The sequence below is a fragment of the Physella acuta genome, unplaced genomic scaffold (genome assembly GCF_028476545.2).
Source record: "Physella acuta isolate Inbredline_101_S28 unplaced genomic scaffold, ASM2847654v3 ptg001309l, whole genome shotgun sequence".
Lineage (NCBI taxonomy): Eukaryota > Metazoa > Mollusca > Gastropoda > Physidae > Physella > Physella acuta.
This window is the reverse complement of record NW_026732824.1, coordinates 192085-207991: the sequence shown is the minus strand read 5'-3', so window position 1 is coordinate 207991 and position 15907 is coordinate 192085. Positions and strand designations below refer to the sequence as shown.

The 15907-nt window shown below is 43.5% G+C and overlaps 1 protein-coding gene across 1 annotated transcript in view; it reads right to left on the bottom strand.

Annotated features, from left to right (window-relative positions):
• Positions 1 to 7992: 7992 nt before the first annotated feature.
• The window catches only part of LOC131958278 (chondroitin proteoglycan-2), a 33903-nt gene continuing 25988 nt past the window's right edge, over positions 7993 to 15907 (bottom strand). The window contains exon 2 of the mRNA XM_059323217.1: positions 7993 to 10967. Coding sequence (XP_059179200.1) covers positions 9226 to 10965 — 1740 coding nt within the window. The 5' untranslated portion in view covers positions 10966 to 10967 and the 3' untranslated portion in view covers positions 7993 to 9225. The remainder of the gene's footprint in view (positions 10968 to 15907) is intronic.

Genomic DNA, 15907 nt, shown 5'->3' with positions numbered 1-15907 from the left:
CTCTGACAAATGATCTCAGGACAAATGATGTCAAGGACAAATGATCTCATGGACAAAAGATACCAGAACAAAATATATCAGAACAAATGATACCATTGACAAATGACCTCAGACAAAATATCTCAGACAAAATTTCTCGCATTAAAATTTTAAAAGTATTTTCAGCTTTAAAAAAACAATACAATCACTGGTCTCACAATACAAACTCATTATACTACATCAGATTCATTGGTTATTTTCTTTTCTGAAAAAACAATTATGCAGTATATTTACAGGGGTCGTTCGTTCCTTGCTTCCCGTTTAATGGACATTTTTGTTTTTCAAAACCCATTTTAGAAAGTATTTGGTTTAAAACAAAGTCGATAGTCATCCTCTCATTCAGTAGTTTAATTGTGGACTGGTTGAGTGGTGGACTGGTTGAGTGGTGAACTGGTTGAGTGGTGGACTGGTTGTGGTGGTGGACTGGTTGAGTTGTGGACTGGTTAAGTGATGGACTGGTTGAGTGGTGGACTAGTTGAGTGGTGGAATGGTTGAGTGGTTGACTGGTTGAGTGGTGGACTGGTTGAGTAAAATACTGGTTCAGTGGTGGACTGGTTGTGTGGTAGACTGGTTTAATTCTGGACTGGTTGAGTGGTGTACTGGTTTAATTGTTGACTGGTTGAGTGGTGGACTGGTTGTGTGATGGACTGGTTTAATTCTGGACTGGTTGAGTGGTGTACTGGTTGAGTGGTGGACTGGTTGCGTGGTGCACTGGTTTAATTCTGGAATGGTTGAGTGGTTGACTGGTTGAGTGGTGGACTGGTTGAGTAAAATACTGGTTCAGTGGTGGACTGGTTGTGTGGTAGACTGGTTTAATTGTGGACTGGTTGAGTGGTGGGCTGGTTTAATTGTTGACTGGTTGAGTGGTGGACTGGTTGTGTGATGGACTGGTTTAATTCTGGACTGGTTGAGTGGTGTACTGGTTGAGTGGTGGACTGGTTGCGTGGTGCACTGGTTTAATTCTGGACTGGTTGAGTGGTGTACTGGTTGAGTGGTGGACTGGTTGCGTGGTGCACTGGTTGAGTGGTGGACTGGTTGAGTGGTGGATTGGTTTAATTGTGGACTAATTGAGTGGTGGACTGGTTTAATTGTGGACTAATTGAGTGGTGGACTGGTTGAGTGGTGGACTGGTTGAGTGTTGGACTGGTTTAATTGTTGACTGGTTAAGTGGTGGACTGGTTGTGTGATGGACTGGTTTAATTCTGGACTGGTTGAGTGGTGTACTGGTTGAGTGGTGGACTGGTTGCGTGGTGCACTGGTTGAGTGGTGGACTGGTTGAGTGGTGGACTGGTTGAGTGGTGGACTGGTTGAGTGGTGGATTGGTTTAATTGTGGACTAATTGAGTGGTGGACTGGTTTAATTGTGGACTAATTGAGTGGTGGACTGGTTGAGTGGTGGACTGGTTGAGTGTTGGACTGGTTGAGTGGTGGACTGGTTAAGTGGTGGACTGGTTGAGTGGTGGACTGGTTGAGTGGTGGTCTGGTTGAGTGGTGGACTGGTTGAGTGGTGGACTGATTGAGTGGTGGACTAGTTGAGTGGTGGTCAGGTTGAGTGGTGGACTGGTTGAGTGGTGGACTGGTTTAATTGTGGACTAATTGAGTGGTGGACTGGTTGAGTGGTGGACTGGTTGAGTGGTGGACTGGTTGAGTGTTGGACTGGTTGAGTGGTGGACTGGTTAAGTGGTGGACTGGTTGAGTGGTGGACTGGTTGAGTGGTGGTCTGGTTGAGTGGTGGACTGGTTGAGTGGTGGACTGATTGAGTGGTGGACTAGTTGAGTTGTGGACTGGTTGAAGAGCGGACTGGTTGAGTGGTAGACTGATTGAGTGGTGGACTAGTTGAGTTGTGGACTGTTGAGTGGTTGACTGGTTGAGTCGTGGACTGGTTGAGTGGTGGACTGGTTGTGTGGTGGACTGGTTAAATTGTTGACTGGTTGAGTGGTGGACTGGTTGAGTGGTGGACTGGTTTAATTATTGACTGGTTGAGTGGTGGACTAGTTGACCGGTGGACTGGTTGAGTAGTGGACTGGTTGAGTGATGGAATTATTGAGTAGTGGACTGGTTATGTGGTGGACTGGTTATTTGGTGGATTGGTTGAGTGGTGGACTGGTTGAGTGGTGGAATGGTTGAGTGGTTGACTGATTGTGTGGTGGACTGGTTGAGTGGTGGACTGGTTGAGTGGTGGACTGGTTGTGTGATGGACTGGTTGAGTAGTGGACTGGTTGTGTGGTGGACTGATTGAGTGGTGGACTGGTTGAGTGGTAAACTGGTTGTGTGATGGACTGGTTGAGTAGTGGACTGGTTGTGTGGTGTACAAGTTGAGTGGTGGACTGGTTGTGGTGGTGGACCGGTTGAGTTGTGGACTGGTTAAGTGATGGACTGGTTGAGTGGTGGACTGGTTGAGTGGTGGGCTGGTTTAATTGTTGACTGGTTGAGTGGTGGACTGGTTGAGTAGTGGACTGGTTGTGTGGTGTACAAGTTGAGTGGTGGACTGGTTGTGGTGGTGGACCGGTTGAGTTGTGGACTGGTTGTGTGGTGGACTGGTTTAATTGTTGACTGGTTGAGTGGTGGGCTGGTTTAATTGTTGACTGGTTGAGTGGTGGACTGGTTGTGTGATGGACTGGTTTAATTCTGGACTGGTTGAGTGGTGTACTGGTTAAGTGGTGGACTGGTTGCGTTGTGCACTGGTTGAGTGGTGGACTGGTTGAGTGGTGGACTGGTTGAGTGGTGGACTGGTTGAGTGGTGGATTGGTTTAATTGTGGACTAATTGAGTGGTGGACTGGTTTAATTGTGGACTAATTGAGTGGTGGACTGGTTGAGTGTTGGACTGGTTGAGTGGTGGACTGGTTAAGTGGTGGACTGGTTGAGTGGTGGACTGGTTGAGTGGTGGTCTGGTTGAGTGGTGGACTGGTTGAGTGGTGGACTGATTGAGTGGTGGACTAGTTGAGTGGTGGTCTGGTTGAGTGGTGGACTGGTTAAGTGGTGGACTGGTTTAATTGTGGACTAGTTGAGTGGTGGACTGGTTGAGTGTTGGACTGGTTGAGTGGTGGACTGGTTAAGTGGTGACCTGGTTGAGTGGTGGACAGGTTGAGTGGTGGTCTGGTTGAGTGGTGGACTGGTTGAGTGGTGGACTGGTTTAATTGTGGACTAATTGAGTGGTGGACTGGTTGAGTGGTGGACTGGTTGAGTGTTGGACTGGTTGAGTGGTGGACTGGTTAAGTGGTGGACTGGTTGAGTGGTGGACTGGTTGAGTGGTGGTCTGGTTGAGTGGTGGACTGGTTGAGTGGTGGACTGATTGAGTGGTGAACTAGTTGAGTTGTGGACTGGTTGAGAAGCGGACTGGTTGAGTGGTGGACTGATTGAGTGGTGGACTAGTTGAGTTGTGGACTGTTGAGTGGTTGACTGGTTGAGTCGTGGACTGGTTGAGTGGTGGACTGGTTGTGTGGTGGACTGGTTAAATTGTTGACTGGTTGAGTGGTGGACTGGTTGAGTGGTGGACTGGTTTAATTATTGACTGGTTGAGTGGTGGACTAGTTGACTGGTGGACTGGTTGAGTAGTGGACTGGTTGAGTGATGGAATTATTGAGTAGTGGACTGGTTATGTGGTGGACTGGTTATTTGGTGGATTGGTTGAGTGGTGGACTGGTTGAGTGGTGGAATGGTTGAGTGGTTGACTGATTGTGTGGTGGACTGGTTGAGTGGTGGACTGGTTGAGTGGTGGACTGGTTGTGTGATGGACTGGTTGAGTAGTGGACTGGTTGTGTGGTGGACTGATTGAGTGGTGGACTGGTTGAGTGGTGGACTGGTTGTGTGATGGACTGGTTGAGTAGTGGACTGGTTGTGTGGTGTACAAGTTGAGTGGTGGACTGGTTCAATTGTGGACTGGTTGAGTGGTGTACTGGTTGTGTTGTGTACTGGTTGAGTGGTGCACTGGTTGTGTGGTGGACTGGTTGAGTGGTGGACAGGTTGAGTGGTGGACTGGTTGACTGGTTGACTGGTTGAGTGGTGGGCTGGTTATATGGTGGATTGGTTGTGTGATGGACTGGTTGAGTGGTGTACTGGTTGAGTGGTGGACTGGTTGAGTGGTTGACCGGTTTAATTGTTAACTGGTTGAGTGGTGGACTGGTTGTGTGGTGGACTGGTTTAATTGTGGACTGGTTGAGTAAAACACTGGTTGACAGGCGGACTGGTTGCGTGGTGGATAGTTTAAATTGTGGACTGGTTGAGTGGTGGACTGGATGAGTGATGGACTTGTTGAGTGGTGGACCGGTTTAATTGTTGACTGGTTGAGTGGTGGACTGGTTGTGTGGTGGACTGGTTTAATTGTGGACTGGTTGAGTAAAACACTGGTTGACAGGCGGACTGGTTGCGTGGTGGATAGTTTAAATTGTGGACTGGTTGAGTGGTGGACTGGTTGAGTGGTGGACAGGTTGATTGGTGGACTGGTTGTGTGGTGGACTGGTTGAGTGGTGGACTGGTTGAGTGGTGGACTATTTGAGTGGTGTACAGGTTTAATTGTTGACTGGTTGAGTGGTGGACTGGTTGTGTGATGGACTGGTTTAATTATGGACTGGTTGAGTGGAATACTGGTTGAGTGGTGTACTGGTTGAGTGGTTGACTGGTTGCGTGGTGGATTGGTTTAATTGTGGACTGGTTGAATGGTGTACTGGTTGAGTGGTGGACTGGTTTAATTGTGGACTGGTTGAGTGGTGGACTGGTTGAGTGGTGGACTGGTTGAGTGGTGGACTGGTAGTGTGGTGGACTAGTTGAGTGGTGGACTGGTTGAGTGGTGGACCGTTTGAGTGGTGGACTGGTTGAGTGGTGGACTGGTTGAGTGGTGGACTGGTTGTGTAGTGGACTGGTTGAGTGGTGGACTGGTTGAGTGGTGGACTGGTTGAGTGGCGGACTGATTTAGTGGTGGACTGGTTGAGTGGTGCACTGGTTGAGTGGTGGACTGGTTGAGTGGTGGACTGGTTTAATTGTGGACTGGTTGCGTGGTGTACTGGTTGAGTGCTAGAAGATTGGTTGAGTGGTGGAATGGTTGAGTGGTGGACTGGTTTAATTGTGGACTGGTTGAACGGTGTACTGGTTGAGTGCTAGACTGGTCGAGTGGTGGACTGGTTTAATTGTGGACTGGTTGAGTGGTGTACTGGTTGAGTTGTGGACTGGTTGAGTGGTGGACTGGTTGAGTGGTGGACTGGTTGAGTGGTGGACTGGTTGAGTGGTGGACTGGTTGAGTGGTGGTCTGGTTGAGTGGTGGACTGGTTGAGTGGTGGACTGATTGAGTGGTGGACTAGTTGAGTTGTGGACTGGTTGAGTAGCGGACTGGTTGAGTGGTGGACTGATTGAGTGGTGGACTAGTTGAGTTGTGGACTGTTGAGTGGTTGACACGTTGAGTCGTGGACTGGTTGAGTGGTATACTGGTTGAGTGGTGGACTGGTTTAATTATTGACTGGTTGAGTGGTGGACTAGTTGACTGGTGGACTGGTTGAGTAGTGGACTGGTTGAGTGATGGAATTATTGAGTAGTGGACTGGTTATGTGGTGGACTGGTTATTTGGTGGATTGGTTGAGTGGTGGACTGGTTGAGTGGTGGAATGGTTGAGTGGTTGACTGATTGTGTGGTGGACTGGTTTAGTGGTGGACTGGTTGAGTGGTGGACTGGTTGTGTGATGGACTGGTTGAGTAGTGGACTGGTTGTGTGGTGGACTGATTGAGTGGTGGACTGGTTGATTGGTGGACTGGTTGTGTGATGGACTGGTTGAGTAGTGGACTGGTTGTGTGGTGTACAAGTTGAGTGGTGGACTGGTTCAATTGTGGACTGGTTGAGTGGTGTACTAGTTGTGTTGTGTACTGGTTGAGTGGTGGACTGGTTGTGTGGTGGACTGGTTGAGTGGTGGACTGGTTGAGTGGTGGACTGGTTGAGTGGTGGACTGGTTGAGTGGTGGGCTGGTTATATGGGGTGGTTTGGTTGTGTGATGGACTGGTTGAGTGGTGTACTGGTTGAGTGAAGGACTCGTTGATTGGTGGACTGGATGAGTGATGGACTGGTTAAGTGGTGGACCGGTTTAATTGTTGACTGGTTGAGTGGTGGACTGGTTGTGTGGTGGACTGGTTTAATTGGTTGAGTAAACCACTGGTTGACAGGCGGACTGGTTGCGTGGTGGATAGTTTAAATTGTGGACTGGTTGAGTGGTGGACTGGTTGAGTGGTGGACTGGTTGATTGGTGGACTGGTTGTGTGGTGGACTGGTTGAGTGGTGGACTGGTTGAGTGGTGGACTGGTTGAGTGGTGGACTGGTTTAATTGTTGACTGGTTGAGTGGTGGACTGGTTGTGTGATGGACTGGTTTAATTATGGACTGGTTGAGTGGAATACTAGTTGAGTCGTGTACTGGTTGAGTGGTTGACTGGTTGCGTGGTGGATTGGTTTAATTGTGGACTGGTTGAATGGTGTACTGGTTGAGTGGTGGACTGGTTTAATTGTGGACTGGTTGAGTGGTGGACTGGTTGAGTGGTGGACTGGTTGTGTGGTAGACTGGTTGAGTGGTGGACTGGTTGAGTGGTGGACTGGTTGAGTGGTGGACTGGTTGAGTGGTGGACTGGTTGTGTAGTGGACTGGTTGAGTGGTGGACTGGTTGAGTGGTGGACTGGTTGAGTGGCGGACTGATTTAGTGGTGGACTGGTTGAGTGGTGGACTGGTTGAGTGGTGAACTGGTTGAGTGGTGGACTGGTTTAATTGTGGACTGGTTGCGTGGTGTACTGGTTGAGTGCTAGACTGGTCGAGTGGTGGACTGGTTTAATTGTGGACTGGTTGAGTGGTGTACTGGTTGAGTTGTGGACTGGTTGAGTGGTGGACTGGTTGAGTGGTGGACTGGTTGAGTGGTGGACTGGTTGTGTGGTGGACTGGTTGTGTGATGGACTGGTTGAGTGGTGGACTGGTTGTGTGGTGGACTGGTTGTGTGATGGCCTGGTTTAATTGTGTACTGGTTGAGTGGTGGACTGGTTGTGTGGTGGACTGGTTTAATTTGGACTGGTTGAGTGGTGGACTGGTTGTGTGGTGGACTGGTTTAATTTGGACTGGTTGAGTGGTGGACTAGTTTAGTGGTTGACTGCTTGAGTGGTGGACTGGTTGAGTGATGGACTGGTTGAGTGGTGGGCTGGTCGAGTGGTGGACTGGTTTAATTGTGGACTGGTTGAGTGGTTGACTGGTTGTGTGGTGGACTGGTTTAATTTTGGACTGGTTGAGTGGTGGACTAGTTGAGTGGTGGACTAGTTGAGTGGTGGATTGGTTGAGTGATGGACTGGTTGAGTGGTGGACTGGTTATGTGGTGGATTGGTTTAGTGGTGTACTGGTTGAGTGGTGGACTGTTTGAGTGGTGGACTGTTTGAGTGGTGGACTGGTTGAGTGGTGGACTGGTTGAGTTGTGAACTGGTTGCGTGGTAGACTGGTTGAGTGGTGGACTGGTTGTGTGGTGGACTGGTTGTGTGATGGCCTGGTTTAATTGTGTACTGGTTGAGTGATGGACTGGTTGAGATGTGGACTGGTTGAGTGGTGGACTGGTCGAGTGGTGGACTGGTTGAGTTGTGAACTGGTTGCGTGGTAGACTGGTTGAGTGGTGGACTGGTTGTGTGGTGGACTGGTTGTGTGATGGCCTGGTTTAATTGTGTACTGGTTGAGTGGTGGACTGGTCGAGTGGTGGACTGGTTGAGATGTGGACAGGTTGAGTGGTCGAGTGTAAAATAATGTAGTTGCTGGAGGTTTTTGAAGAACATCCTAATGATATTATAAAAAAATTATATTTCACAAAACGACGCATTGAAACTTTTACAAACAACTCATCACCATCCGATAGTTCTCGTGACAACAGCGGGAAAAAATTCAATGTTCAAGTACACAAAAGAAATAACCAAAATATGTATAGAGTTTATAGAAGTTTATTTTGAGCTTTAGTGCAATAGCAAGACATTGTAAAAAATATTAAGTGTTTCGTTATAATAATTTAAAAAAAATAACATAGGGATATTGGATAAAGATATACATATACATATGTAATTATATACTATACACATATATAATAATGAAATACTGAAAAGTAGAAAATAAAACAACTAAATAGAGGCGTATGCTACGCCGCGGGTCGGCTCGTATATATATATATATATATATATATATATATATATATATATATATATATATATATATATATATATATATATATATATATATGTATATATACGGATAAACCGTGTCGAAACCCATCCGACTTTCTTTTTTTAATATATCGTCTATAGAGAATAAATGCATCCTCTTGGGGCGACGCCCTTGCGAAATTAAACATGATTTATTAATACAAAACCTAACCTGGAATGGTCTAATCAACTCCCCAAAGTTTGGTGGTGATCGGATATACAGTGTGAAACCGCAATCGACTTTTATTTTTATTTACAGTGTATAGGTATATAGAAAAAAAAAATTGCGCCCTGCCGGGGCGCCACTCCTGCGTATTTAAAAATTTGTTTTGGCAGAAACCTCCCCAGGAGTATTCTCAACAACTTTTCCGAGTTTCATGGCGATCGTATGAAAGATGTAGTACTGCATAAAAGACAGATAGACAGATACACACACAAACATTGCTTTATCTATATATAAATCGTGCCTATATATGAACACAATTAAAGAGTGAAGGGAGGTGTCTCATGCAGCTGTGTAATACATATAAAAAAATTCATAAAAACCTTTTAATAACAAGCTTTTATGTAATAATGCACTAAAAAGTAAAATAAATACTAAATATTAGTAAAGGTATCCAATAGATACTAAATTGACCCACGCTTTTATTTATAGTTATTTAAATAGTTGTGTATAATTAATTTTCTACTTTTTAGTGCATTAGTACATAAAAGCTTGTTATTAAAACGTATTTTATGACATTTTTTTAGTACTCTACATGTTTTTATTTACAATAGTGTTTTATCCAATTAAGTCAAATTTAATGTCCCAATGCATTGTCTTCATGTCTTGACCCACGTTCCAACTACGAACCGTATCTGTCAGGTAGAAGTGCCTGTAATTTTGCTCAGCCGTTTCGATCTAGACAGACAGACTGACGACAGACTGACGACAGAGAAAGTGAGTTAAATAAAAGCTTGTAATAAAAGCTTGTAAGAACAAGAAATTACTTTGAATTTCTACACACGAAGCAACACAGCACATATTAAGACAAGAAAAGAACCAACGATGTAAGAACCACTAACGCGACCACTGCCACTGCCACTACTTCTGCAGGCCGCGGTTCTCAACTTCCTGACCTCGGCCTCCATGCATTGGTTTTCTTTTAAGCATTCCGCAATATTGATACCATCTTGAGAGTAATCCACAGCATCGCAATACTTCCCAGCACGGATCAGAGCTAGGGCGAATGTACGAAAAACACATTCTTGTAGAGCGTTTTGACAAGTATGTGCTGTGCCTACGATGGCGTCTGAAAAAGGTTGCGATTCATACGCGGAGCAGCCTGTTCGGTTCAGATCTCTAAAACAGTCTATCCCCATACATTCTATCATATATCTGCTGTTGACAAGCTTACAGTATTGTTCCTGTTGTTTGAAAACAGTGCTCACGACGTTGTTAGCAACGCAGGCTATCAATCTATCCTGGCAACTTTTGCGGATGGACGAGACTTTATTATAAAATGTTCTTTGAGCATTGCTTGATTGTCTCGGAGATTTTGTTGTCCCTCCACATGCGGCCTTCTCGAGGTCAATGAACTCCTGGTCTGTACAAAACCCAATGGACACCCCACACTGGTAACCGGTGACGCCATCTTTCGTCATCCTCATCAAGGTGCACCACTCGGCTTCAGAGCCAGACTCAGGAATATTCTTTCCGGATAGAGATACGCACACTTTAGTAGTAGATTTGCACATGTTGGACACTTTAGACATCGCCGTTGACAAAAGAGAACCACTCCCACTCCCATTCCCACTCCCATTCATATTCCCACTGCCATTCCCACTCCCATTCATATTCCCACTGCCATTCCCACTCCCATTTATATTCCCACTGCCATTCCCACTCCCATTCATATTTTCACTCCCACTCCCATTCCCACTCCCATTCATATTTTCACTCCCACTCCCATTCCCACTCCCATTCATATTTCCACTCCCACTCCCATTCCCACTCGAACTGCAGGCCGCGATTCTCAACTTGTTGGTTTCAGCCTTCGTGCAATGCTTTTGCTGTAAGCAATCCTCAAATCTGATAATGTGGGGATACATAACACCGCAGTAGTTCTCCATGCGGATGAAGGTTCTTGAGTAGATATTAGAAGCACATTCTTCAATGGTGTCTTGGCATTTCTGTGTTGTTCCCACGATGGCGTCTGAAAAAGGTTGAGACTGATATGTGGTGCACGCAGTCTGGTTCAGATCTCTGAGACAGTCTAACCCCATACATTCTACCATATATCTGCTGTTGACAAGCTTACAGTATTGTTCCTGTTGTTTGAAAACAGTGCTCACAACATTCTTAGCGATACAGTGCATTATTTTATCCTGGCAACTGGGGTTGATGGTTGCGACTTTATTATAAAATGTTTTTTTTATATTACTGGCTTGTCTTGGAACTAAAGATATCTTCCTACAAGCCGCCTTCTCGAGGTCAAGGTACTCCTGGTCTGTACAAAACCCAATGGACACCCCACACTGGAAACCGGTGACGCCGTATGCCACCATCCTCAATTGAGAGCACCACTGGGCCTCCCCACTCGGCACACCAACACCTCTTCCAAATATCTTAGAGCATGCTACGGGGGTAGCGCGGCAGATGCTTGACACTTTTGATAACGCCTCTAACATGTCCGCCACGGCGCAGTGGAGACAGCACACCAACACAAACAGATTCAAAATCACGTGACTGTTCATCATTGCTGAAAAAGGTACAAAACAATTTAAAAAATCGAATCATTACTATTATAAAAATATTAATAAAGCTTTTTTTAAAAATTCATTTTAAAAATAATCTTAACTGGACTTTTAAAAGTTGGAGTCGCGTTTAGAATTTTATTTTAACCCTCATAACAAAATAAAATAAAAATTCCTACACGGGTCGGTATGGTCGAGTCGGTGCAGCTCATAGTTGCTAAGCCGAAAAGTCTCGAGTTCGAACTCTCGGGCAGATGAGGCTCGATAGCTTATGACAATCACTCTTCTAGGAGAGACAACTCGAAAATCAGACCTGCTGTCTTGTAGTTTGTTCTTGGTTGGACAAAGGCTATTGGAGAAAATCCAAAAAGAAAAGCCAGCTGAAAGCGGAGTCAACGGCCATAATGACGAAAAACCAGTTCGTTAACCATACTTAGTTGTGTTGGATTATTTTTGAGATTTTTAGTGTATTGATTTTTCTTTACACAGAGGATGCTAGTCTGGGATGGGAAAAGTCAAATTGCGTCCCTTAGTATTTTGATAATCTTTTATGTTCATTTTCCATTTCATCACTCACGGTATAAGCTTCTTTAAGCACAATCTCTTTTTGTAAGAAAAACATAAAAGATGGAAAAACATTTCAAATCCTTTTTTACTTTCTCGTATATACGAAGTATAGAGAAAGTCTTGTAACCATGCAAAAAGAAAATCGAGAATTTTGCAAATCTCGACGTTTTACACCTCCTTGAGTCGGATAAACATAGTTTGCAATCTTGTCCGTATGTCTGTGTGTGTGTATGTGTGTGTCTGTGTGTGTGTAAACACGATAACTTTGAGTACCGTTATAGCTAGGTTGTTGAAATTTCATTTATAAGTATAACATCAAATTTGTAGATCCATTTCAACTTTTGATCGATTTCCGATAACCGGAAGTGGAACGTTTTCTACTTTGTAAAATAACATAGACTACTAATACCTATTAGAAAAATTAAAACCAAATTATATAACATTATTAGTCAATACAATATTAAATGCCCACGCCGATTAAGAGGCTTAAAATTAAGAGAGTTAAATGATTTTGTTAAAAAATCCGGCTGTTTAATGGAAGTTATGTTGCTTTTGCCTTTAAAAAAACACCTATTTCGGCTGAGCATGGGCCTGACCACACTATAGCTTCATATGCTGAGAAGACATATACGGATGAACTCTGCTTTACCTGCCCCGTGTCCCGCCAAGTCCCGATAGGCAACTTAATCATTCACAGCTAAAATAATTGGAAAAAACATTTACATGATGTGTCTCGAACCCGTACCACCCGCATGGTAACTATTACACTATCTACTCAGTTATCTGGGAAGTTCCAAATAGATATAAAATTAAAGGTGTAGTTTACACAAAGAGTCCGCGTTAGAAACTTAAGTTATGCGAATAGGCCCTATTATTTCATATGAAATTTTGTCCCAAATTAACCAATTCCATAGCCAACAAAGATTTATATAAAATAATTAAGGATTGTATATATTTCATAGCGTACGTAGATCTAAATAAAATTTGAATGAAATAGTTCATTTCTTTATATTATAAAATTGAAAGATGAAGCCATTAGTTTTGTGTTTTTTCCTTAGTGTAAACATACGCGCTCTTGTCACGACAACAAACGCTTTAGTTAGAAATCTTATCTATATTTGAATATGCTTTATTTTTACTTTCCTCCTTTAAAGAAAATTAAGTTTATACGTTTATACCATCCACTATATTATTTTCAACAAAAGTCCGTGTCTTTAACTTCACCATATATTGCTGAAAATGCTGACGACTTTGCCACAAATATTGCTGACAGAGAGAAGTGCGCACAATGACTTTTATATATTAGGATGTAGAAAATCCAAATACTAAAAAAAAAAGAACGAAATTTAAGTAGTCAGCTGTGGTGGTCGTTTTGTTTATTCAGGAAGTTAATATCAGGCTATTAACTTTGTGTTCTGCTGTGGTCTTGGCATCGCTTTTAGTGGACTCATTAGTTAAGTATTGTTATTGTTATGTATTACCAGGACACGTGACGGTGTACCAGCTGGTACCTCGAGGTTTCTTCTTCTTCTTCGTTCTTAATTGTTTTAGTGTTGGAAGTTATCGAGCCTTATCAGCCAGCGGGTTTGAATTTATCAACTATGAGCTTTTTTGCGAACTAGACCACGCCACTATCACCATTGACATTGTTTGATTTTGGACAGAAGAGAGGCTTTCCCTAGCTAACGAGCCTCACTGCCCGAGGGTTCGAACTCGAGACTTTTCGGGTTAGCAACCATGAGCTTTACCGACTCGACCACGCCGACCTCGAGAAAATTGAAGCTTAATTGGCGCTATAACACAAACTTTTTCTTTTGTTTTTGCCGACAATTTGCTAGTCGTAGATTTAAAAAAATATCTTTTTATATATATATTTCTTTTTTTACGTATAAATTGTTGAACCTAGTATCATAAAATGAGAAGTATTTATTCAAAAGTAAGAATTACCGACCAAAATCTCTTCCTAAAATTAAGCCACAGCAAGCACAAAAATAAAATACATGAAAATAGTTTAAAAACATCAGTAGTAAAATAGACTTGAACATGTCTTTACTAATAACATAAATGGAAATTCGAGACAGCAATAATTCTCTAGGTACCCATGAGGGGAGAGCATTCTAACACGTAACACAGCCCACACAACTGTAGTACATGCTCCAAATAAATAGACTTTGGATATTTCCTGATAAAGTGCAGCATTCGTGAATCATCAGTGTGTGAAGCAGGAATTGTTCCATCGTCAGAATGTTTTATTTAGATCGTGACGTAAAGGTCAGGTTAACCAGCTGTACGAGTGAAGTGTTAGGGTAATGAAAAACATGGAGCAATTATTAACAGAACAAATGGGTGAATTAGGGTTGTGTACGGAGATAAAGGGGGAAGTGCGGTGTTAATTATTCTCATTTTTTTGGTTCAGAATACACTAAATGAAAGTAGAAATTAAAAACAAATAATCCTAATAATAATAAATAATAATAATAATAAAAGGACATGTTAAGACTTGTTAGTACGTGTGTTAGGACATGTTAGGACGTGTGTTAGGACATGTTAGGACATGTTAGAACGTGTATTAGGACATGTTAGGACATGTGTTAGGACATGTTAAGACGTGTCTTAGGACATGTTAGGACATGTTAGAACGTGTATTAGGACATGTTAGGACATGTGTTAGGACATATTAGGACGTGTGTTAGGATGTGTGTTAGGACATGAGTAAGGACGTATGTTAGGACATGCTAGGACATGTTAGGACATATTAGGACGTGTGTTAGGACGTGTGTTAGGACGTGTGTTAGGACATATTAGGACGCGTGTTAGGACATGTGTTAGGACAAGTTAGGACATGTTAGGACATTTTTAGGACGTGTGATATGACATGTTAGGACTTGTTAGGACGTGTGCTAGGACGTGCGTTAGGACGTGTATTAGGACATATTAGGAAGTATGTTAGGAATTGTTGGGACAGTCGGTAAAAACGTCAGACCCCACTCAAGATAGTCCTCGTTACACCGAATACACGATAAGGGCGTTAACTCTGCATTTCCTTAATTAACAGGTGAGAGTTTGAAAACACCCGCAACACCAACAAGGGGAAACCATGAGCTCCATTAGTAAAGGGAGAGAAGGGGTAACATTAGCGTGGGAAAATATAATTAGTGGTGAACACGAAGTGCTCTTATAGGAGCCCAAAGCTTATTGAAACTTTTTGTTTCATATTCGTTTCATAGATTTATTTGTAGTATTCTGCTGTGTATGTAGAAGTGGATGTGGATAAAGGAAAGGTGATGATGAGTGACGGGTGGGGTGGAGATGGCAAGCTGGTGTTGGCTACAATTTATTTGAGATATGTGTGGGTGTTGTTGGTTAGTTTATTTAAAGTTTAGTTATAGGGGAGGAAGTTTTTGTTTATCGTAATAGAATTTTTTCTTGTTTCAGCAGTTGGTACTTAAAGGACCTAACATTGGTCTGCATAATGACAGAAAGAAAATAATAAATAAGACGAGTTGTTGTGAAACGGAAGATGTGTAAAACAAGCAACATAAAAACAGACAGAAAGCCGAAATTCATTTAAAAAAAAAACAACAACAACCCACAGTGAAGGAGGCAGAATATTTTTTAAGTACTAGTTTAAACACAAAGAACCAACACCAGAAACATGATTAGTACCAAGGAATACATAGTGTAAGGACCACTGCAGGCCGCATCTTTAAGTCTACTCAAGTTTTTCCTATTACATCCGCTGTTTTTAAAGCAGTCGTTCACGTTCCACGGACTTTTTTTTTTCAGCAGGTCACAGTACCTCTCGCCCCGGATCAGGTTCCGTGCCGTGACGTTGCTGTACAAGCACTCCTCAAAGGCATCCCGGCACTTACGTGAGCTGACCTCGATCTCGTTTGAGAACCTCTGTGATTTCGGCGAAGCGCACGCCGTTTTGTTAAGCTTGGTGATTTCGTCCATCTCGCAATGTTTCTTCAGACAGTTGTTGAATATTTTCTTGCTGTCTCTCATGGTGAAGAGCCGGCAGTATTCTTCTTGGTGTTTGAAGATAGTCACGACGCTGGAGGCGAAAATACAAAAAATCATCCTTTCCTGGCATGCTGAACTGGTTAAACTGATGCTAAGCAACATGTTCGTTGTGATGGCGCTCGTCTTGTGTTGGGTTTCTTGTGTGAAGTTGCAGGCAGCCGAGTTGAAGCTGGAAAACTCTTCAGCCGTGCAAAGCCCAGCTTTGACGTTGCATTGGAAGGAGGTGACGCCGTCTGACGCCGCGTTGAAATCTAGACATTTGGCGTCATCGGAGTCGAACACTTCCGATGTAGACAAAGACAGACAGTGGTCTATTGTAAGACTACAGGGTGTGGAGAGTTTGTTTTGTTCT